A 25,997-nucleotide genomic window follows, 5' to 3' on the forward strand; every position below is an offset into this window, starting at 1 on the left:
ATGGGCAGTGGAGCCAGTTCAGAAAGCAAGGAGTCGGCCAGGAGATCCAGAGAACTGGAAAAGAAGCTCCAGGAAGATGCAGAGAGGGAAGCCAGGACAGTCAAACTGCTACTGTTGGGTAAATAGAATAAAAATTGCTCATAATGCTTTTCCATTAAGGGGTTATCTTTCTCTGGAATTACATTTCAGTACAGTGAATTTCTCACCTCTCACTATTTTATGTGAAGACAATTCTGTAATATATGTTTAAAATATTTTCTGATTGTGGTCACTCATGAAGTCACAAGGAACAGGGTGGAAATGTCTGTGTCACTGCATGTATTCAATTTTAAATGTTCTAAATCCTTGACTTTGAATATGTTTGAGAAATGAGAACTTGCCGTTAGAATAGATGTTATGATACAAACTTACACAGAACATAGCACACTTATCTCCTTTTTCCATGGATCTATACTCATTTATTTGCAGGGAGATTAAGATAAGTGGTTACATAAAAAATCCACAGGTGTCACAAGATATTGATATTTTTTGTCTTGCAAAGAATTTCATTCTATTTTTTAAAGAAGCAGAAAGTGATTTAGAATGGCTTTTTTTGTAGTGCATAATGGAGAGTGGAATGAAAACTACTCAGATGAATGCAGATAAATATTCTAACAAGCTACTACTTCAAATCCCCACTATGATCAATTTATTAGCAGACACAGGCTGTAATGGCAAAAAAAGGACATTATTTTTCTTGATACGACTTTATACTTGTCCTTTTTTTCCCATGGTACTGTGTAGCTTGCAAGAAACATCTGAGAGCACATTAACACCACCACTTTCTTAATACTTTGCTTCTAACAGCCTCTTGTAAAAGTTAACAGTGGTTTCTGCCAATGAGTAGAAGAACAGTCTTTGATCATTGAAGTGTTTATCTTTTTGTCTTTCTTGTAACTGCAGTTCTTGCAAATGCTTTTAAACTGAAATTTATTCAGACTAAACTACATCCCTTAGATAAAGTAAATCAACCCTGTTGTTCTCTATTTTATGAAAAAGGTCTATTTATATCTGTAAAAAATCAAACAATGATTAATCAAAAATAAATAAGAGAAGAAAATGCAGGTTTCTCAAATAATAATAATTTCTTGTTACAAAAAGAAATTGGGACACTGAGTTAGAACCAGGATCCATCTAATTCAGCATCCTGTCTTTGACCTTATCCAACCTTATCCATGAGGAAAAAGTAAGAAATCCTTTAAGAGGAATGTATAGGATAAAGAGGAATTTTCCAGATAAAGAGGACTTTATAAATTAAGCAGTTTTATCTTCAAGCTTTTATGCCCTTACAGTATTACTGAAGGCCGTTTTACAGCAGGACACCAAGTAAATTACTCCCCCCACTGAACATATGTATGCATTTAGTATTAAGGACTTTAGTTTTAAATGTTTCCTAATGTATATAATCAGTCTTCTTCTGACACAATTAATATCAGTCTTGAGATACTTCTAGTAAAATATTTTGAAATTCAAGGCAAGCTACATGAAAAAGACTTCTATTATGTTCATTTCCAACCTGAACAGTTTCAGTTTCATTAGCTACCCAAGCACTTTTTGCATGAGACAACATGATAGTTTGGTTCTTAAATACTTCTTTATAGATTTTTAGAATATCTTCCTTTACTCACGTCACACAGGATAAAAATTCAAATTTTTCAGTTGGTAATGTTTCAGAAGGCTTTTCTCCTCCTGAAAAATTGATCAGAAAGTCTTCATAAAAAAACATATTGAGGAGACAAAAAAAAAATCTTAATAACTTAAATTTTCTTGTTCTTAAAAAAAATGAGAGGTGAATAAACTGTATCTGTAGCCTATTGCACTACCAGAGTGAAAGTGTCTCTGGAGCATGTGGAACCAGAGGTACTGAAGCAATGTGCAGAAGGGGCACCATATCATCCCTTCTCTAGGGGCTGTGTGAAATGGCCAGGTAGGAAAGGATTAAATCTACTGTGTTCAGACTTGTACCTTTTATCTTTCCACATGTCTAAGGTGACATCAGAAATTATACAAATTTTAGACTTCATAAATCAAAGGCAGTTCTGTTTAAGCCAGCCTAGTCCTACCTAGTCTTAGCTTTCTGTTCAGTCAGACTTTATGGTGCCTTTCTATTTCAGTACAGATGTCATAATTTCTTTTTGTAATAGGCAGGTTGGTTGAAAATACTCAGAAAAAAAATGAGATGTATATCATAAGCTTTTCAGTGTAATCACTTTTTTCCTTACACTTAAAATGTAAAAAAAAACAGTGTATTCTGACTCTTTTCTGAGAGGATTTTTTTAAAATCTAGTGTGGTGTCTCTACAGCCTCCAGTATATCCTTTTACAAAGAATAGAAATTATATTCAGAAGAAAAGGCACCATGTTTGTTTATGTCAAGTTCTCTGACCCGCCGGGCAGATACACTATCTGGGTTGAGATGATTTACAGTTTATAGGGCATGCAGATATAAACTGGGGGAGGAGGGAAATTCCATCACTTTCTGACGTTCCTCAAAGGCTGGCCAGGAGCCAAGACTGTTAAGTCCTCTCTGCTAGGTGTTCCCATGCAGTCAGAGCCATCCCATCCCCCAAAATGTCCACAAATCTGGTCTCTACACATTTATACTTCAAAAAGATCAGTTTTCTTTATGAGTCTGGAACAAACTCCAAGGTGAAAGTTTCATTTCCTTTGTATCAGGGCTGTATCTGGCCGGCCACATCACCTGTGGTTTACATGCTTTGTGGGATACCAGCTTTCAATTTATATCTGTGCAAAGTACAGTGCACACTCCAAATACAGCCAGAATAGCTGATGCTCACAGTGATGTTTCATCGAAATAAGAGCTTAGGGTCAGTTTAAACAATCATTAAAATTTTGACTTATTTATTTTCAAAGTATTACTCCATGTCTCATTGTCTACAGTTTCCACTGTTAGGAAAAAATCCACCCTCAACGGAACTGGCTGAACATCCTCATCTCACTTTACTCCCTTTTGGGGCACAACTCACACAATTTAATTTCAATATCTACTTCAGGGGAACAGAAACTGAAGCTATTTGGATTAGTATTTGTAGCAAATATTTCTCTACACAGATTGATTATAGAAGGTCTCTGGTGGGTAATCCGAATGTAGAAATTTATACTTAACACCAGTTAAATGAATCAGTTACTGTAGTACTGAAGCTTAACTTCCTGTTATTAACACCTAACCTGCAAACATAGGCTTTGGGCACAAAGAGAGCCCAATAATCCCATTGATGGGAAAACACTGACTTTGTTTTTAGATGGTGGGGCAGTATTTAAGGACTTTGGTCTCTCAAGAGGGTTAGATCTTAGAATTTTTTTCTCAAGTTTCTTTCTGTCATAGACAAAGTTTGTTGAGCCTCATAAGAGGACCATGAAGATATGATTTCCATTCTAATTCAAAATTTCCAGAGCTCTGAATGGCACAGACAAAGCTCAGGCAGGGGCGTGAAACATTTTCTGATTTTATTTGAATATTTTCTTGCTGATTTATGTCATTGTCAGCGGGTTTTCTGACAGGTTTTAAACAAAGTATTCAGCAGGGGGTTTTTAAATCCTTATGTTTAATTCTGGAAAATTTTCGAAACTAAACTTTTCCTTCCACTTAGATAATAACTGTAAAGAGATAATAATTCTTTATCTGAGACACAAAAGCACCTTAATATATAAGAACCTTCTTCAACGACTCAGCAGATGCTAATCTTGAAAGCTTGTACTCTTCACAACTATTCAAACAAATTCTGCTCAGAAAAAACAACAATATCAAATCAAAGCTAAGGGCCCGAGTTCTGTTTCCCCTTGAATTTGTGAGGTTCTCACTGGGTTTCAAGACACCCATGTTTTTTCCTCTATTTCTGCTCTCTCTATGTGCCATACTGTCCTGCAGGGAAGAGGCTGAGCACTCCCAGAGCAGGAGGCAGATTTGTGTCAAGCTGCTGGGAGGAAGTTCCTTTGCAGCCTTGCTTCAGGACCGTTCTTCCTGAGCCTGCTCTTCAGTCCCAGGATGTCCAGAACCATGGCAGGCTTGGGACATGGTGGGATGCAGCTCTAAATACCCAAAGCAAGAAGAGATGCAGGCTACAGCAAGCCAGAGTTCAGCACCTCACTTTGGGTGAATGTGGCACGCCCTGTGTTGTGGTGGAGGTGACCTCTGGGAAGAAAAGTCAGTGTTACTGGCAGTGGGAACATCTTTCAGCTCCCAGGAACAGTGCCAGAGTTTCAGGCATTGACTGGGACTTTTTTGCCAGTGTTCTCTCTCCAGTTATCCATGTCAAGAAAATAGAGACAGAAATGAGAGTAAATTTAAGCTGGATCTTAAATATGCAAAATATAAAATATGGCGATGACTTATTATCACTTGTGCCTGTTCAGGTGGAGCTATAAATCTTCACAGCTGACAGAGTTTTTCAAAACTCTAATTAAGTTCTTTCTGAGTTTCAGGACAAGACTGTTTGTCCTAAGGTCTTTTCTACGATTCAGAAAATCTGGGCTTGAAAAAGATGCCTTCAGCTCCCTGTGTCATCACATTAGATCACTTGTGATGCACTTTTGACACTAAGTAGAAATCCACTGCAGCAGGTGGAAATTCAGCCTTATCCCTGGTCTTCCACAACAGGAACTGGCTAAAGGAGGAGGTTACATGGTGAAGGGAACGAATAAAAAAAGTAGGAGCAAAGAAAATTATTCCTGACCCACTTCCAATGCTGCTACAACTGAGATGATACTAAATGGTGAAGCCAAAGTCTGAAAGTCATCTGTTGTTTAGAAAAAAGCATTATTGGATCATAAATTAAAGATGAGCAGAGGTAGAAAAATGCATCCAAAATACATAAATTATGCCTCTCACTCTATTTTAACACTGTCTTTCAAGTCTGGAAGAGAAGTTAATTTCTATATTATGTTTCCTAGGATTTTTCCATGAGGTGAACGTAGGAATTCTCAGTACAGCCTCCTCTCTTCCCTACAAAAGGTGTAGCAAACACTACCTTTCTGACAGGGTTTTACCAAATTCTTCAGATGGCCACTGAAATTTAATAAATCATCTACAACAAATTTGCATTTTTTCCAAACTGTGGCAGATGGCAGCATCAGCCCATTTTGCATGGGCTTGTTTTTCTCTCGTACTTTCCACCATTCGCATTATGGGTTTCAGAAAATGCTTTGAGTATGGTTTACTGTCTTTTGCGATTCATTTGAGTAAATTAATCCCTGTCATTTGAATACTGTTACCTTTACAGAATGTGTTTGAAAAATCTGTAATCAGTTTGTTCCATTTACTGAGAAGTCCTTGGTTAAAAAACCTAGGCCTTGGATTTTGGTTTTTTCAGATGTATTTGACACCATACCATGAGGGAAAAAGTAACCTGCAAAGAGAAAAGCTGTGATGAATCTTTTTGTACTTCAGCAGAGCTTTTGATACTTTCTCTCATGAGATCCTTCTGGATAAAATGTCCAGCTCAGAGCTGGCTAACCGAGTTACACGATGGGAGAGCAACTGGTTCACAGGTCAGGCACAAAAGTTACAGTGAATGGGGGGACATCAGGCTGGGGACCTGACACTGGTGGGGTTCCACTGGGCTCCATCCTCAGCCTGCTTCTCTTCCCCATTGTCTTAAATGCTGGACTTGTAGGACTACTGAGGAAATTTCTCAACAAAAATAAATTTGGATGAGCTGTCAATTCCCTCCCGGGCAGAGAGGCCCTGCTGAGAGATCTCAACAAATTAGAAATGGGCAACCACCAACCATATGAAGTTCAACCAGGGAAAGTGCTGGATTCTGCACACAGGACAGGGCAACTCTAGATGTACAGACAGACTGGGGAATGAGAGGCTGGACAGCAGTTCTGGGGAAAGGCACCTGGGGGTCCTGGTCCGTGGAAAGCTGAACATGAGTCAGCAGTGTCCTGGCAGCCAGGAGGGCCAGCGTTGTCCTGGGGGATTCAGGCACAGCATCACCACCCAGGAAAGAGAGCACAAATTCTGGAAATGAATAGTTAAGTTTCCTAAAAATCTGGCAAATATTTAGTCCTGTGTGCAGTTTTTGGCATCACAAGATAAAAAGCCATTAAGTTATTAGAGAGCATCCAAAGGAGGTTCAGGAGGATGGTGAAGGGTCAGGAGGGGAATTGTTATGAGGAGAAGTTGAGATCTCTTCAGCCTGGAGAAGACTGAGGGGAGATCTCATTGCAGTCTTCAACAGCCTCATGAGGGGAGACAGAGGGCCAAGTACTAAACACTTCAAGATCAGTGGCAGGACTCAAAGAAAGAGCATGAAGTGGTGTCAGGGAAGATTTAGGTTGGTTATTGGGAAAAGAGTCTTCACCCAGAGGGTTGTTGGGCACTGGAACAGGCTCCTCAGGGAAGTGGTCACAGTACCAAACCTGCAGAGTTTAAGTCTTTGGACAATGCTTCCAGGCACAGGTGTGATTCTTGGGGTGTCTTGTGAGGACCAGCATATTCTCTGTCCCGTGGATTCACAAAGTTAAATCCTCTTTTCAGGTGCTTTCAAAATCCACCTCTTTATTGGCAACTCTTGCAACGCTCATCACTCTCATTGACCGGAGATCATAGTCACTCGTGCTGATTTGAAAAGGAGACACTTTGCATTGTGATTACTCAATTTCCATGAGATAAGAAGGCAGATTAATAGTACATAATCTGGCTAAACCTATGCCCTAGTTCTTTGACTGACTGTGTAAGCAAATGTCTGCACCTCCTCAGCAGCTGTGGGGTTTCCCTGCAGAATCATTTTCAAGGTGGAACTGGTGCACTGCTCTTCATGTTTCCGACTTCCAGTCACAACACCTCATGGCAGAGGAACTGACAAAAAAACCCCAAAAACCCCCCGCAAAAAAAACAAAACAAACAAACAAACAAACAAACAAAAAACCCACAAAACAAAACAAACAAAAAACCCAATAAAACCAGTGTCAAGACTTTTGCTCATGTGCTGCCTTTGCATCATGAGCTAGACCACATGTAGGTCTTTACAATCTGGTTTTCCAGTTGCTCATGGAAGCAGGATAAAGGGCACGGAGCTGGCTCACTTGACTTACAAAAGGTCATAATACACACTAAAAGAGCAGCTACAAATCAGGTAATAAATGGGACACTATCAGAGACTGTACTTTGTTCATGTTTTCATGCCCATCTGCCAGAGATGAAATCAAAATATTATCCATATTTTATTTACTTGCTGATTAAAAATTCTGTAATTTCCTTTAATTGACTGCATATTCACTTCTTTTTAAGTGTCCCTTTCCTTTTCAGTATTAATACTTCTACCCAGACTTTGTTCTTTTTAAATCCAAATGGACATTAGGGAGGGTTTATACAGAGTAAAATGAGAAACTAAGACATTTGTACTTCTCTTCATAGAAAATTCTGTGTTCCAGAGAGTTATTTTTAATACTTGCTTCTTATTCATCTATCAATCATATCTTCTCAACACTCCTCTTCTGCAGGTGCTGGAGAGTCAGGAAAGAGCACTATTGTAAAGCAAATGAAGTAAGTATCTGAATATGCATATCAACTGTTGGACTTGGCATTTGTCGTATAAGCTGTCTAGCTAGTCGTATTAGAATGTTTATGCTTATTTGAATAAAATGCAAAGAAACATCATTCAAATCAAGTTTCCATTCAAACGCACTATAAAGTAAATCACCTAGTGTCTGAGACACACAGGTGGATTGGTAGTCAAATCTGAATGACCAAATCATACACTGGGCCCATGGGACCAGGGAATCTACTTCCTTGGTTTTGGTGGGAGGTGAGAATGTGACTGTGTGAGACAGGCAGGGACGGCTGATCCACCTGGCAGACCCTGTCTCCAGCAGATGCCAATGAATGATGTTTGCAGATCATCAGGCCAGCCAAGCCAACACACTTGTGCTGGATACCCTGGCAGTAACTGATGATCTGTGGCTTGGGAACCATCTTGAACTGGAGACAGAACCACTCTGCCTCTAGAGTAGCCCTCAGTTAATTCACATCTATCCCCAGATCTTCTCTTGCAAACTAACAACATCCTACATGTGCTAACAACATCCTAAATGCATCCTACATGCAATAAACTAGCAGCATTCTACAGAAAGTAGTTCCACAGTTTAATTCCACTCGGTGTGAACCATCTCTCCTATTAATTTCATTGATTTCACTGTATTTCATAAGAAAATATCAAAATTGTACCATAGAACAGAGTGGGGTTTCTTCCTGGGTGTTTTTTTTTGTTGTTGTTGTTTTGTTTGTTTGTTTGTTTGGGGTTTTTTTTGTGTGGGTGGGTTTTTTTGTTTGTTTGTTTGTTTTGTTAGGTTTTTTTTGGTTTGGTTTGGTTTTTTTGGGGGGTGGTATATTGGGTTTTTGTTGTTGTTGTTGTTTTTGGGGAGTTTTTTTGTTTGGTTTTGGGGGGTTTTTTTGTCTTTGTTTGTTTGGTTGGTTTATTTCATTGTTTTTTCCCCCAAATTGGCCGCTATAGATCATTCTTGGTCTCCAGATCTCCTGTTGAGGTTTAAAAGGTCTCCCACAGGCCAGGGGAGAACATATTTAACCACGAGCCTGCACAGGGATCAGCAGCCACCCATGATACCATGGGTAGGGACAGATGTAAGAACTGGTTTTAGTAAGAAAATTGTCAGCACAAAAAGTTTTGGTGCAGTAATCAATTTGGAAAAAATCTCAGGCTGTACAAGTTCATACGCAGAAATCTCTGTTTGAATTTGGACTGACTATCTGTTGACAGAGATACTGTGGGTACATCATAAATCTACTGCAAGAATATTTGTAGTCGTTTGTTCAAAGTGCACAAGGTGCCTCACAGATTGAAGTCCAGAACTTCATTCACTTCCCTTTTTTCATATATAGTAAAACAGGTTACAACTAAATTCATACCTTTTTTTTTTTTAAGAGTAGCCAAAATGCTAATTATGTATCTGGTTTAAATTAATAATCCACCAAAATTCAAGGGACCATACTTACACTGATGGCAAATGTCCTCCTTTACTGTGCAACCTGATAAAATATTGCTGTTCTGTCTAGTCTTATTTTCATTGGGAGGTGCAGGTTTGATTCCTAAACCTGTCCAAATACAGAAAAAAATACACAGGGATTGTAGCTGTTTAGATTTGATCCCAATTTGTCAGCATCAATCTCTTCCTGTGTAGAAATCAGGCAACCTGTTTATGAAATAAGTAATACTATTCTGAACTTAAGTTCCCCTACCTATTTACCTTCACAAAAGCATTTCAAAGAGTTAAGTAAAAAACATTATGTTATAAGAACAAATTTCTACTATTTACGCAATTCATTTTGTAATAATGCAGATTCAGAACCATCCACCAAATACTTTGCTAACTTTTTTTTTTTTCCAGTTAAATAGTAGATAGATTTATTTCTGGCTTGAGTTCCATTCAGGAGACCCTCCCTACTCAGCAAACCATTGAGGTGTGTTGTGCTCACTGGTTCCCCAAGCAGGAGCAGATTGAAAATATTCCTGTGAACTGAGCACTTTAGGAAGGCTGATAAGCTTTAACAGCATGGAGGAGGAGGAGAACACTCCAAAGCTTAGAGTTATATTTGAAGACTTGTGCATTTATGAGCTGTCAAATTGATCACAAAAATGAATTATTTTACAGGAAAACTGTTCACAAAAATTATGTTTTTTTCATATAAAATGTCATCCTTCTGTCACAACCAAGGACTTTTTTAAGGGTTTTTTTCAGTTGAAACCCCCAATATTGGTTAATTTTTTTCAGTGAAACATAAAATTTTCTAAAGAACACCGTTAGCTGCTTACAAAAGAAATAATTTTGCTGAAAATGCAGTTTCCAGAAAAATCATAGTAATTTTTTAAATAATAACATAATTTTCTAATTAACAAATCCCTTTTTTTTCAGTCCTAATCAAAATTATATCCATCTACTAAGCTTTAAAAAATATCTTCTGATACTCAAAATATAGGTATGCTGCAAGGCCCTTGCAGCATAAAAAGATGAGGATGGTTATGAAAGTTACTAAACAGAAAAAAAGAAATCTCTGGAGCTCTGTGCTTCTAACTGCATAATTTCCAATGTGCGATCTGGCTTTTTTAAAACCAAGTTGTGTATCTCTGTGCTGTTCTCTTATTTAGCAATATGAAGCTTCTACAAACATTTCAGTGAATGAAAAGCAGGAAGCAAAATATTTGGTAACTCATCATGCCTGTTGAGACTGAATCAAAGCCATCTATCTGATGAGAAGCCCTGCTGTTGTGAATGAAAGTCTCAGAAGACTGCATCCGTAAAATGGGGGGGGTAGTCTCTGCTCCATGAGCTCCTTTTTTTTTTTTCTTTCTCCCAAGTTCAATAGGACGCCTTAGAATCTTGCAGAATTCATTTGAATTCTTGATGAAAACAGCATTCAAAGAAAAAAAACTAAAACCAAAGCTTCAAAAGAGAGTTCATAGAGTTTCCTGATCTATAAGTGACTGGGAAAACATTTTGGAGAGCCTTTTTTTCCCTACTAATGCTATTCCTACAGGCACAGGAATGCAACTTTAGAGTTTTCTGACAGCCATAAATCAGAGAGATGTTAAGACACGTCAGTTGTCATCTGAGTTTTGTGTGTGTATGTGAGTGAATGATTTTCTGACAGGGATGGTTTGGCCACTTAGGTAGCTATCCTCTGAGTGTATCTCAGGCAAGATAGGGTAAAACACCAAACCCCAAAGCCCAGAAATTCTGTATTTAATAGCCTTCATCTCTGACCAGCTGAGGTGAGGAAGAATAGTGCCTTGGTTCCAGCAGCCAAAGCAGTTCGATGTCTGTTCATTGAGAGCAGACCAGGACAAAGTGAGTGAAGATTTCAGCCTTTTTCACAACTCATGGAAAAAGATGTCTGTAAGACATGATATAATCTGCATACTGACTTGGAGAACTTTAACCACATGCCGTTCTCTAGTCAAGGAGGATTATGAAATTCTAATTCCTCTGTCAGAATTAGATTACTGAAGTTAGATTACTAAGTCTCTTTACCCTCTGGAGTAAAATGTATGTCTCCAAAGCCTGGAGATCAGACCTTGCTATAGCTATAAACTGTAGCTGATGCACAAAGAAATATAATTTTTTTGTTTGTTTTCTTGATAAGTGCCTGCCATAGTTGAAATATTTTTTCCAATAATTTTTCTATCTAGGTAAGATTCTGGATAAAAATCAGAGTGATTGAACAAACAAAGCCAGCCCATGATAATATTGTAGTTTCCGATATAAAACATATGGGACATAAGTACAGAAATGCATCTTGCCCTATATCTCCAGGGATGGACCTGGCGCCTGTTCTAGACTCATACCTTGTTTTAGATCAACCTGCAAGAGGAAAAACAGCATCTATTCACTCACACTGGGTGCATACTATTAACTTCACATTGACAAAAACTGCCGGTTTCCTGTTCTAGCAGAATAGGCAGATCAACCATTGAAAAAGGCTTTTCCAAAGGCCAGATGGATTCAGCTCTTTCTCACACTGACCACAAAAGCACCTGATCGAACTTTCCATTACTTTCTTTTTCAAATGTATCCCAAAAGCCTTTTGTTGTTTTTTTTTCACCAGGATCATTCATAAAGATGGTTTCACCTATGAGGAACGCGTGGAGTTCAGACCTATCGTTTACAGTAACGCAGTACAGTCTATCCTGGCTATTGTGAAAGCAATGACTAAGTTAGGAATCAGTTATGGAAACCCTGCTAGAATTGTGAGTATGACACCCTTTCTCTCGAAATAGGCATTGGAACACTTTTTTTTTTTTGGTAATATAAAAGTAGAGACTAGTAGAATAAAGTGGATCTGGTATGTCCTTTATGACAGTGGAAACGGAGTACCATTTCAGTTACATGCGACAAAATGTCCTTACTTATTTTTGTTTTCTCAAAACTGATGTATGAGGACTGACCTTTGAATAAACTCCCATTTTGAATACTACAAAAGAAATGTTTGAGTTGCAAAGACATTAAAAAAAAAAAAAAAACAGAAAAAAACCCCAAAATAAAAACACCACAGCTTAGTTTTCTTAGCTGCTTAGTCACTTATTTTATTGCTATTGGGAAATTTAAAAAATATATTCCTTTTATAACCAAACCTTGGGGTTCAGCCATGTAAGGAGTAGTCATGTAGACATATTGGGAGCATTTCAATCTGTCATTGCTCCTGGAGCAGAGACCTCCCTGTTGGGAGATCTGGAACACTGGCACCACAGGGAAGCGGAGTCCAACATTCCTGACACAGTCAACAATCCTCTGCACAGGCACAAGGAGGCAAAGCCACAGGAAGACGACCTGTTATCTTCTGTCAATCATGCTGAATTTTCATAGATAGAAATAAAGAAAAAGCTTTTCTTTTCCATGCAATGATTTAGTCTGTTAGCCTGTAATTCAGATCTTGCTGAGAATTTCTTAAATGCCTGTCAGAATATCAGTTGATTCCTGTTTTGGCAAATTCTACCTAATCCCTCAAGGTTTATCTTGGAGAGAATAACATCTGCTTATCTGAAAGAGCTTTACTTGTTCCAGAAGTCTACATTTCATTATCATGTCATGTGGTACTTTGACCTAAAAAATGATAAACAAAATCTTAAGAGGTTACTAAAGCTCATACTGGCTTTTGTCAAAACAGAAATTAAATATTTTCTATGAATGCAAGATATTCAAACAAATGTAACAAGGTCCAAAAGCAGTACACAGAAAACAGGGCAATGTTAATGTGCTGTACTGCATAAGGAGCCATCAACCACCCTGCATGGCCCAAGTCACGGCTACAGTTGGACCTTGCAGCACTGGCCACAGGTCCTGTCTGGCTCAGCACAGATATCCACTATGTGGTGCAGACTCTGCCACCTGCTACTGAGATATGTTCTCCCTGTGCCCCAGCATTTCAGTCTCTTTTCTCAACCCTGGAAAATCTTCTGAGATATCTGTACAGGCTCACTCTATGCCAGTTTCATAGACAGACTTTTCAAGGGACTTCACAGCACAGAGAACTTGTTAAATATCCCAGTCCATTTCTTAGCATTAAATATAACCAAAGGCAGAAAATACAGCTTTTGTAAGTTTATCATTTATAGCAGTCAGCTCACTCTTGCTGGCATTGCAGAATAGACCTCTAGGAACACAGTTGAATACATCTGTATAGAATGTTTGCAGTGCCTGTCTTTTTTTTCCCCCAGAATGACAGAAGAGAAACCTGGATGTGATTTTTAGAAAAAATAGAATTTTTGGTCACATTTATTTGAATTGCCACTAAGCATTGCCTTTTCTTCCAAAAACCTCCAAAAACTTAGCTCATATTTCCCATAAAATCATAAGCCATTGATAAGCGTGAGTTGTTTTGATATAAGTTTTGATTTCAGCTGGACTTTGCTCTTGCTGCGTGTTCTGGCCCAGATTTAGCTGCTCAAAGTCATCTAGTTCAAGGACTGGGATTATCTTAGTCCCAAAAGCAAGGTGCTTATCCATGTTCTGAGTCTGCCTGCAAATCTTACTGGTATGGAAAAGGCCTTAGCACTTAATTTAAAGAACATCTGTTCTGGGGAGCAAGGTAATTTTTTCTTTCTAAAACATTCCAATCTATTTTTAGTATGAAAATCATCTGAAGTCTTTTTAAATGCCAGAAAGAAACAAAAAATTGTACAAATATGTATTGTGATAAATTTAATCCGCTGCTATCTTCCTTTATTATGTAAGTACCAAAATCCATGTTTGCCACCTTTTGCATGATAATCAATGAACATTTACCCTCTATACCTAGCGACTCTGAGCTCAAGGCTTCTCACTGTAGGCCATTCAACCTAGAAATCCAGCCTGGTAGGTGGATAGCTGTAATCATTCCGTGATATGTCATATCTGGAAGCAGAGAACATTCCAGCCCTTATCTTGCAGCTGAACAAGTGTGCACCCTGGAGACCAACACAGGGCACACGCGAGAGAGCGTGACTGGCTTCTGCTGATCCCAGCACTGCAGGAGGGGATGGGGGTGTAAATGGAGCTGGTGTTGTTTGATGCAGAAGGACAATTATCCTGCTGTCTTCCTCCCTCGTTCCAGTGAAGGCAAATTTCTAGTGGTTATTTCACCCATTTTTGCTTTTTTTTTTTCTCCGTGCCTACTCAATTTCTTTTTTTTTCTCCATGCCTACTCAAGTTCTCTTTCAGAAAAAAATGCAGTGTTTAATTTTTGATCTGTCTCTGTCTTTTATAAAGTTTCCATAAACTGCAGCTTCTCTTGAGACATAAAGATATAGCACATTCTTAAAATAAATGTTAAAATTTTTTGTGAAGATGCTTCCTCGTTTTGAATAAAACATAATCCCTGCCAAAACAGTGTCTGCCAGAACCTGTTTATACTTTTGCAACTATTGACTGCAAGTCACTTGAGTTGTCTACTTCTACAACTAGGAAGGAATTAGGTTCTATAATTATCCCTTGCTGTAGCAGTGTATCAAATAACTATTTTAATCATGCTCTTTATTTACAGTAAATTCCTAAGCTGTTAACTACTGAAAATATTTTTAATGAAATAGACTATTCAAAATAATTTTTATTTAACTATGAAAGGAAGAAGTTACAGAGTAATTTATTTTAAATATTTGGGGTTTTTTTCTGTACAGGTTTCTTCTTCCCCACATATGGGAAATGCATTCACTAGTTATATTCACTTTGTCACATTTCTTACTAGGGTCTAAAGCTAGAATCTTTTTCTTACAAACACATTCAAAAGCACCTTTAAATATAGATTTCTGCATTGATATAGTTATAATGAGTTTTAGATTTAAACGGCCTTTTAAATTTAATTTTGGATACCCTATTACTGTCTCTTAATATAAAAACCTTCCATCCAAGTTGGACGATTTGTGAATGCTTATGGCAAGATGAAACTGACCCCTCATATGGACAAAACAAAACAATAAAAAGATGAAAACTCTGTGCATCACAATTTCAGCCTAACCTTGGCCACTACCTAAAGGGAAGTGAGCTTGTAAAAGGATGTTTACATGCACAGGCCAGTACAGCAACCTGACAAAAAACAGAGAAAATGAGAAATTTTGCCCTTGCAACTCATTATAAACTAAGCACATCTTCGAGGAGGTGAAGGGGCACAGCGCGTTCGCACAATATTTACTGAAATCTCTTTTTAGGAAGACGAAAGGAAGCTGTGTGCCATGGCAACAACTCTGGAGGATGGCAGCATGTCCGCTGAGCTGGTGGGGCTCATCAAGCAGCTGTGGTGTGACAGCGGGACGCAGGCCTGCTTTGCCAGGGCGGCCGAGTACCAGCTCAGCGACTCGGCGGCCTAGTAGGTGACACCAGCTGCTGAGCAGCTGGATCCTGCTGCAACAGTAACTGTGCCCCACGCAGAACGGCCTGGGGAAATCATGGCTTGTTAACCTGAAAAATGAGGGGGTTGCTAAGGTTTATAGTATGCCAGAAATTGGAGGAAACTAGTGAAATCAAGGTTTCAGAAACAGTTTGTTTCTGTGAGTTTGTTTCAATGGGTTAAAAAAAAAAAAAAAAAAAAAGGTGTATTCTCCCTCTGAATATTTCTAAGATTGACAAAATGAGGGAAAGGTGACTTGAAACAGCTTAGGTTTTACCTAGAGTGATGCTTGGTACATCTTGCAAGATGCTAAATAGAAGTCAGGAGGAAACTATAAAAACTTTTCTCTAAACTAACCCAGCTGCATGGACAGATGTTCTCTGGGCCATTACCACCGCAGCTGGACCAGGGGTGCTGCAGCTCCAACCCGACAGGCCCAGTTCCCTTTCTGAGCCCCGGGAGGTGCCAGACAGATAAGCAGGGGGCTGACTGGGGCTACTCAAGCCCAACCCCACCAAGGATCACCATGCAGCTGGGGCACACCACTTACCCCAGATGTAGTTAGTGATTTCAGACTTTTCAGGAGTCCCTGGCTTGGCTGCTTCTGCAGCTGTTCTTGCAGGCTCCTGCCCTGCTTGGCTGTCTTCTCAGCTCATACAGGGCCATGGAGGGAGGTGTCACTGGGTCAAAGTCTTTCGAGAGTGCTCAAATCTGACTCCAGACCTGGGACAGAGGTCCAGAGGTTCCAGCCGAGGTCCATCTGCTGAGACCTGGAGGTTTCCCCGCTCCTGGAGCTCCTCCTACAGGCTGAGGGCACCTGCAGAGTAAAGCCTTCCAAGGTGTTGGGTGTCCCTTTTACAAGGCAGGAAAAGAAAGGCACGGCTTTCTCCTTTCCAAACAATGTTGGACTTCAGGAGGCAAGCTGAAGGCAGTTCAATAATTGTAGATATAGTGCAGAGAAAATCCTGAAAATTTTCATATCTTTATATCTTCCAAACAAGAATGAAAACCTTTTGCAAGAGTCCTAAACAAAGAAAAATATTGCCTGTGTTGATTTGTGCCTGATTTGACAGTATTTTATAGCAGCCTTGTATTTTTATAAAATGGTACAGAGCAATTTTTTTTCTAACGTACCCCTTCTGACAGGTTCCACTGCCATTCCCACTGAAAGTTCAGAACAAGCTAGTCATAATAAGTAAAAGGAAAACTACCTCTTAAATTTACAAAATAGAATTTAAACCCTGTTTACCAGTTAACACTCTTGTGTACACTCTGCCTGGCAAATTAGGTTTTGTAGTCTACCAAGAAGACAGAAGAACCTAAATCAATTCCCTCCCAGTGTTATTGTTTGTTTTTAACTCGCAATAGGTTTGAGTATTTAAGGAGGTTAATATAGATTGTGTCTGTAGTAACTATTTATTTCTAGACCTACATTAAAAACAACTACAGTGATATGTTTCATCTGCTTGAACATTTCTGCTAATTTCTTGAAAATCTTGCTTCTCTGTCTTCATCTTTTGGTACCTGATGGTTGTAAAATTCTAGCCTTTGGCTCTGAACCATTAAAATTAACTTAATATTTGCCCTTGCTGCTGGGCTTCTAATGATCAAGTCAGAGTCAGCTACAGTCAATCAACCATCTAATGCCGCAGTTCAATTTCCTTTAAACCCAAAACCCTGTTTTTCAGTGCCTGTGAATCAGAATACTGATTAATAATGTGTAAACTCTGACTTTCTGAAGAGGTTATCTTCTCTGACATTTTTCATTATTAATTCATGCTAATGAAGTTAGATCACTGCTTTTCCTTTATGTGTTTTAATTGAAAAAAATACTATCTCCTGAATAATAGAAAAATTCCCTCTTTGTCAAATTTGGCTGGATTTTCTCCCTTAGAACTGGAAATAATTCTGTTTTAAACCAGAACGATGGGTATGGAAGGGCAAGATTAGGATGATAAATTGTGACTTTCCCTGTCATTGTACAGCTGCCAGTAGTACATGGTGCATCTTGCTAGCTCAGTCATTTTCCTCTCAGGGTAGGAGTCCTGTCACCTCATCCAAGCCAAGGAAGGATCAGCATTTACTGACCTACCAATTTCCATTCCCTCCTTTCCCAGTGAAGAGATGGTCTGCAGTCTCCCCTTGGAGCTGCCTATGGCTCTGGGAAAAGCCTAAAATTGCCTCCTGCTCCTTTAACTAGATAATTGACTTGGTCTAATTTTTTATGCAATTACAATTGGCTGTGTTGAATTGAATTTAGGCACTTGTGGCTAAGAACTATCAGAACTTCATTTCATATTCAAGTGGTTTTTTTAGTGCTTACATGCCTTATAAATAGCAAAAAGTCTTTTGTTTCTGCCTTCCACAAAGGTGAGCTGAGATGAGTTGGCCTCAGGCCCTACTCAGAGAAACAGAGCTATAATACTGGGAAAACATTGAATTACCAAGATCAAGTTCAAAACCCCTTGCAAACTGGATACAGTTTATTCAACTTAAAGTAGGAAAATCCCACTTCCAAACACTATGTGGAAATACTCAAATGAAAGACCCTAGCTTTTTAAATTTTTATTTCATTTCTTTCTTTTTTTTTTTTTTTTTAACTTACAAATCTATTAAATATTGCACACAAGGATGATGATCTGTGAGGCTTCTTTTGGAAGATTCTGCTTAAACTGAGCAGCAGAACTTCCTGCTGGGCACACTTAGTGTAGAGATGAAAAAAGAAGACACGGAGCCTAATAGACATTAGAGACACAGTGTTTTGTTTGTCAGACACACAAGGCCACAAATAGGAAGATGCCAACTGGACACTGAAAACACTTCAGCTGTTGTGCAGATTCTTGCTTTTGGCTTTGGTCTTTATTTGAATATTAGTAGCTAAAATGCAGGAAGTTACTCAGGCATCACCTTTTCTTTTCCTTTTGTCAGATTCCCAGAGCAGCCAGTAGGATTCAGAGGCTCTGCCCAGCCACTTAAAGAAATCTGTCTGCCCCTAGAAGTGACAGGAGAAATGTTGGACAAAAAACGTGCTTCAAAGATCTGGTTTGGGTCCACATATAATGCAGATTTGATCTCTGTATATCAGAAACAAAAACAGACACTACACAGTTTTTTCAAGGGCTTGTCAGAATACTAATCCAGGGGATCCTCAGCTTCATTGAAGCTTTTGATTTTGACTAAAAAATATATTTTTTAAAATCACTGTGTACCTTCTTGTAAATTGAGAGGTCTACAGGGAAAACAGCCCTTAAAAGTGAATTCCCCCAAAATATCTTGTTCACTTAGTAAGGAAAATGCTGTTGCAACCAGTCTGACAGGCTGAGATGATTCCTCATGAATCTGCTTCTACAGGATGCTTGTGGTTCTTCCCCTGAGGTAGCAAATCCCACTTGCTGAGAGAAAATAGCCAAAACCCATTTGCTGACAAGGTGGTTTTCAAGCATCCCCAAGGAAAGTAAGGATTTTCCTTAGCTGCAATTCTCAGAAAGATACATATTATGTGCAACTGAATTACACTTCTATATATAAGGGAAAAAAAAAAAAAGAGTAGGCTCTGAATTGGGGAACTCAGTTGTATAAAAACCGATAGTATTGTATTTAAACGTGTAATTTAGATAACATGTTTAAAAGTGGCTCAGTGTGGAGTGATTATGTAATGGACATTTCACTTTTTGAATTCACCAACCATCATTTCTCTCTTACTCTCCCTAGTTACCTCAACGATTTGGACAGGTTGGCAATGCCAGACTATGTTCCTACTGAGCAAGATGTCCTGCACTCCCGGGTGCAGACAACTGGGATTATAGAGACTCAGTTTTCTTTCAAGGATTTAAACTTCAGGTATGAAAGTAATATTTTAAAGTATTCTTGGGGTTTATTTTTCTTAAGTATTTTTTTCACAGGTATTGTCTTACTATAACACAGGTGCTATCATTGTGAGATCATTGAATCCAGTCTTATTAAACATTTTTACACTGCTGAAAAAGCAAGATATTTTATTATCAGTACTGCAACTTTGAGCATAAAATGGACCATTATAAGCAGGTCACAGAACACTGGGTACTAAAAGGACATTTTTGCGTATGTAAATGTCTAAAAAGCTTTAGTTTTATTCTGCTGTTTGAATAATTGAGACATTTATGAAATTTGTGTACTTAAATGTCCTGAAGAGCACACAAAAAGCATTTGATGTCTACCAATTTACACGCACTCTCAACTTTTCACTCTTCTTTTGAGAAGTGAAATAACTGCTGTTAGCACTGAAATGCACTACAGTTGGCAAAAACAACAAAAAAATCCCAAACAAACAAATGAAAATTCTCTCCAATGGGAAATTTCAGTATTATCAATTCATGTCTTTATACTCATTTAAGATGAAAACCAAAATGTTCAGAAAAAATTTTGAAAATAATGCCTCTGAGAAATTTGACTGAATTATTTTACACTTTCAGATATTCAAGATCTAGTTATGCTTGGTGAACCAATTAAAAGCATCTAATTGCACATAAAAATGGATTTGAATGAATTATTATCGTTTCAGTGTTCTATAATGCTTTTCTCTGTGGACTGAAATCCATTTAATTCTTAATTTAAAGGCTGGGGCGCATATTGAAGAATGCAGTCTAGACAAGAAACTGCCTGTAGAGACAGACAGATTTATAAAGCATGAGGATTATAACTTTTACATTTTTCATTGGGCTCCTTTTATCTCCTCATGTGCCAATTAAGCATTCCCCAAACCATCTATGCTACCACAGAGATGCTCTAACACAACAGAGATTTCACACACAAAATGATGTCCTGAAGTAGATGTCTCACAAATAAATTATTATCATCTATCAATATTCTGATAACTCATGAAAATTCATGAGATGCTCACAAATACCACAGTGCAATGTCACAGACATCATCTGCTTTTTCTCTGATTAATGTATTTCCAGACAGCTTTGTGCATTGGAAATTTGAATGCCTTCAGTTGTAACCATAGTTCATGTAAGAAATAAATTCAGGGTGGAGAAAGAAACCACCAGAGGGAAATCCTTGTTGACATGGACGTTATGAGTCCTGGTATGAGAGTATCAGCAGTGTTGGTGTTTGGGTCTAGCTGAAATGCAGCACAACTGGGAGTTTAGTTACCTGAGTGTCTGCAAAAGGGATAAAGGCTCTTAATGCCACCACAAACACAAACCCCCCTCTGAGTGGTATTTTTACCCTCTCTGCTGTGCACCACAGTAGTGTTATGTGAGTGAATTCACTGGTGGTTTCAGGCAGTTGTGTAATATTAGGTAAAATCACCACAAAGGAGTCTGAGGGACTTGAGCTTCTAAAGTGGTACAGAATAATTATAAATCCATGTTAACAAGCCAGGTACTGCTACTGAGCATTGCCATGGAAATGCCAAACAGCTGGAGGATCCTGATGTCTCTGCACCAAGTTTGATAAGTACTATTGAAACATCTATGAAGAGGGGAGCACTTACGCATTCAGAGTGAGTTTTGGGTGATTTTCTGATGCGGTTTCAGGTCACAAGACATACATGGATGCAAAAACCCATGAACAGATGCCTCATTTACTAAACACTTGTCCTTTTACTGAACTGAATGAGACAGAAAACATTTTGTATCTGTGCAATAAAAGCCTAAATCCCTGTACTGCTCCAGGGAACTGAATTACAGTTTCACAGAAAACATCAGTTTTTATTTGCTCCTTGCTTAGTGGTTACTTTGCTGGTTTAGTGCACTTTAGCTTCTGTGTGCCTTTCAATTTATTTCGCTAATGTTGACTTAGACCTCAGAACATATTTAAATGTTTTTCAAAGGAGGTCTGATCTTCACAGGTCCTCTTCTAGTGTCCTTTCTATGCGTGTGGTAGGAAGAGTTTGACTGAAATCAGGCAAGCTTTATTTTAATCTTCAGGCCTCCTGTGTGTACCACTGAATGAGTATGTAGCTAATTCTGTATCTGCAGCTAAGTTTTTCAAGAGCAGGTCCGGGAAAATACAGAGATTTCTAGATTAACTTTTACTATCTTGGTAAAATAACATCACCTCATTCTCTACCACTTAAGAAGGGACTTTGGTTTAACATGTGCATGTGTTAAGTCCTGGGCTGAGAAGAGAAAAGCAAATTAAGGTTAGTACAACAAAAACTGCCCATAAGCATTACCTCTGGCCTTGGTATTGTCCTTTTTAACTGACTTCTGATGGATATTCAAAGAGCTCATAGGAAGTGAATACTGATTCACATGATTATGTATACTGAAATAAAACTGTCCTGAAGATTAAATTTTGAAGCTTTTTAATTTTTTTTTCCTGCCTTAATCCTGATTTCAGAATTATACACCACAAATCAAGAAAGACCTGTAATTATAGGTGACTTTTGAATACTAATCAGAGGTAAAAGTCAAGATACTTTATTAATGCTGACCCCAGTCTTCAGTAGACCTTCTGAACTCAGTGAAGATATGCTTAGAAGAATGCCATTATTATTATCAATATCTTGCTCCACAACAATTTTCCAATTTCCAAAATAATTCACTTTTATAGACACCCAATAAGAAAAAAGATTAAATGTACCAGAAAAAAAAAATTGATTACTCCTCAGCATTATGAGCATTGGAAAGGGTTTCATTCTTTCTGAGGATGAAAAAATTATAAAAAATAACCTTTTTAAACATCAACTGCATTGGTGATGGTGAAGGAAGCAAAGGATTAAGATCCTGCAAAAAATAATGTTGCAGTAACAAATTATTCTTGTTCTGTTTACTACTGACATGATTGTTTCTTGCTGAATTCCATTATATTCATTGCTATAAGAATTAAGTTATGTTTAATTTTCAAATACTGCAGGATCCAGAGATCTAATGCATATTCTTGAAGTAAGGGGTAATCCAACAGGGGATTAAGTTTTACAGTATTAAGTTCAACAGCAGGCAGCAGAGGGAAAAGTCATCATGCACACTAGGAAACAGAAAACCTAAGGGCAGGATAAATTTGATTTTTTATGTTTTCCCTGCTTTCTAATGCACTTGAAAAATCTTCAAGTTCATCACCTTTTCTTTCAGAAAAACAGTGAAAAAAAGCCCTAGCCCTTAACACTGAAGAACTGCAAATGTGAGTGGGAGTTTTGGAAGCCAGGGCTAAGGGCCCTAACTAGGTCCCAGCTAGGTGTGCCCAGCTGGCTTTGGATCCCATAGAGAGTCCATATAAAGTTTATATGACACTACCCAAAGGTAGTAGCAATTCCTGGCAAAAGGGAAAGGAAATTATTGCAAAGAAGGACAGCCCTACAGTTCCTGATGTACAAAGGCAGGGATTCCTACACTCCAGGAATTGCTGCTTAAGAGCAGCACATGAGCACATCACACCTCCAAAGGTGTGATGCAGGTTGTGTTGTGAGCTCAGTGATCACTCCAGGGCAGTGAGCAGATGGCAACATCTATTCATGCCCAACCAGGGGTAAGTGTGTGACTGGCCTTTAGTCACATGTCTTGGTCTACATGTCAGTTCACTGCAAGCAAAACCATGAAGTAGTAAATGACACTGAATTTGAGGGTCTCAGAACTCTGCCCTAAATAAATCCTGTCTTGCAAGTCTTAGTCTTGCACTGAGCCCCACTTCCTCAACACAAAGTGCCGCATGAAAGTACTGAGTATTAATCCTACAGGCAAGTATTTGAGCCTTTTTATTTCATTTTATACCCACTGCAAAGTCATGAGTAACAATACACAGCACTCCTTGACCTGTTGGAGTAGAAACAGACCAATATTTGGAAAAGTTGGATATTTGCCATTCATCTCCATTTGAACTCTGTGCCTTAAAAGTATGACTACATCCTTATTAGTGCTTTACATTGTACATATGTTATTTTTTTTTTTCTGCAAAGGATGTTTGATGTGGGTGGACAACGATCAGAGAGAAAAAAGTGGATTCACTGCTTTGAAGGAGTTACTTGCATCATATTCTGTGCTGCACTCAGTGCCTATGACATGGTTCTGGTGGAAGATAAAGAAGTGGTGAGTCAGAATAGACAAACAGCCCTTTTTACTTCTAGGTTTTAATGTACTCCCTGATGGTACATCCTCATTCTCTGATAACCATTTAAAGGCTATTACACTGTATTGGTTCTTTCCAGTAAAGAGCATTGCAGTAAAAATGACATATGGCAATGAGATTTGTTAGTCTCATGTTTATCTTTTGCACCTCAACAGAACAGAATGCATGAAAGCCTTCATCTGTTCAACAGCATCTGCAACCATAAGTGCTTTGCAGCCACTTCCATTGTGCTGTTCCTGAACAAAAAAGACCTCTTTCAAGAGAAAATAACCAAAGTTCACCTGAATATCTGCTTTCCTGAATATAATGGTGAGTTTGGAGTGTTCAGGAGAAAACACATTCAGATGTTTAATGTAGGCTATGCATTAAAGACTTAGACTTTGACTCATGTCACCTATATATAAGCCTTTAAATATTAAACCCCTTATCTGAGCATCTTCTCATGAAAGAATGATGTGAGACAGACAGAGCCAGAATTCGACTCATCTCACCTACTCACCACGCTTATCATTGAGTGGGTTCATTTCTCTTCCTGGAGATGCTTATTTCTGTCCATTGGTGGTAGAGGAAGCTGAGCAAACTAAAAGTTTCAGATGGCTGAAGGATGCTGTGGTGGACTCAGCCAATATTTCAGTACAAGTCAGTGTCTTACCACTCACACACACACCATAACTGAATCCAAGACCTTTGTCCCTATTTTAAGAACTCATTCCATAATGGAAGTCCGTCTCTTTTTGTATGTCACAGTAGTCTACTGTGACATACAAAAATATCTACTGGAAATTAAAAACCACCAGATGTTCCCAGCTGATGCAAGAGAATTTATAAGGCTGTGTCAGAAATTACCACAGAAAAACCAGTTAAGATACAAAGTTTTCATACCTAATGCATTAAATTAATTAAAATAGAAAGAAAGAAAAAAAAAGGCAGAAAACATTATTTCTTGTCTCTTTGCAGTTATGAGGATGTACCAGTCAAAATGTGTCTTCTTTTGTTTTTTCCTTTTCTTTCCACTAGGACAAAACACATTTGAAGATGCTGCAAATTACATCAAGAAACAATTTCTAGACTTGAACATAAGAAAACAGGATAAAGAGATATATTGTCACTTGACCTGTGCCACAGACACCCAGAATGTCAAATTTGTTTTTGATGCAGTCACAGACATAATAATCAAAGAAAATCTGAAAGACTGTGGGCTTTTCTAACCATTCATTCTGTTGTTCAGAACTTCAGTCCACTTTCCTCTCTTCATCTGATGCGCTGACTGAAATAATAATTTTAAAAAATCTTCTAGGTAAGAAAAAATATCAATTAGGCACCCATTAGCATCAGTTGAAGGGTTGGGTACAGTCTAAGCATTGCAGACCAACACAGACCTTCCTGATATCATAAGATTAAAAAAATTGTTCCTGTTCTACAAAGATGACAGCTGCTGATAAATCCTACCAGAATCAAAGTCACATTCATTTTTCAATCAATATCATAGAAATATAGAATCATAGAATTCTTTGGTTTGGACAAGTCCTTAAAGATCATCTAGTTCTAAGCCCCATGCAATAGGTGGACACATTTACCACTAGACGAGGCAACCAGGATTTCTCAGGAAACTGGGGACTCCTCAGCATCCTGTGTCTTCTAGTCATAGGATAAAGAAAGATAATATATAACAGACAACTGACATATTTATAATTGAGGCCTAAAGAAAAGTATAACTTTAAACAGTATCAATACATAATCTACATTCTGTTTTGTATTCATGTTACATAAACAACTGAAAGTGACATGCCATTTATTCAGCAAAAGCAAACCCCCTCTGACTTGGTGTATGATGAAGAGCAGTGCAAATCTGAATGTTTAATTATACAGTTTTGTTAGAAGAGCTGAGGGACATATGCATAAAAACTGCACACATACAAAATTGACAAAATTTCCAATCTGGGAAAAAGTAAACACAGTAAGATGGAGGCATGTTTTGTAAATCCCTAAGGAGAAAAAAAAATTATGACTTTCAGTTTCTGCACAAGCCACAAAGGCAAGTTGAAACTTTTTTGGTTTACAATTAAATATGAGACTTTCTTCAAATGCAATTAATAATCCTGATACTCAACAGAAATGGCAGAAGTAACTGCAGAGCAGATGTAAACCCGCCAGTTCTCATGGCCAAAGCACATCCTTGGGACTATGGTACCTTTCTCTACGCAAAGACTTGTTAATGTAGAACTGCTCTCCCTTAACTCCTGTTGATTTATAGTAACTACAAGAAATAGATGACTATTTTAAATAGAACGGGACTTAGTGCTGGTATCAGCTGGGATAGAGTTAATTTTCTCCCTAGTAGCTGTCACAGTGCTGAGTCTTGCATTTAGTGTAAGAATAATGTTAGCACATTGATGGTGTAGTTGTTGCTCAGTAGTGCTGATCCTACATCAAGGACTTTCCAGCATCTCATGCTCTGCCAGTGAGAGATGCCACAAGATGCATGCATGGCAAGGACAGCTGACCTGAACTGGCCAAATAGATATTCCATAACACAGAACGTCATGCCCACTGAAGAAACTGGGGGTGAT

General features: G+C 38.3%; 1 protein-coding gene across 1 annotated transcript; it reads left to right on the top strand.

Moving 5' to 3' along the window:
* Positions 1–24,635, top strand: GNAT3 (G protein subunit alpha transducin 3). The gene is made up of 8 exons (XM_066184538.1): positions 1–118; positions 7,506–7,548; positions 11,623–11,764; positions 15,197–15,354; positions 19,087–19,215; positions 23,258–23,387; positions 23,583–23,736; positions 24,445–24,635. Exons 1-8 carry the CDS (start codon positions 1–3, stop codon positions 24,633–24,635), a joined length of 1,065 nt encoding a protein of 354 aa, XP_066040635.1.
* The last annotated feature ends 1,362 nt before the right edge of the window (positions 24,636–25,997 follow it).

The sequence above is a fragment of the Chamaea fasciata genome, unplaced genomic scaffold (assembly GCF_029207755.1).
Source record: "Chamaea fasciata isolate MVZ Bird 193981 ecotype frontalis unplaced genomic scaffold, bChaFas1.0.hap1 SCAF_5, whole genome shotgun sequence".
Classification (NCBI taxonomy): Eukaryota; Metazoa; Chordata; class Aves; order Passeriformes; family Sylviidae; genus Chamaea; species Chamaea fasciata.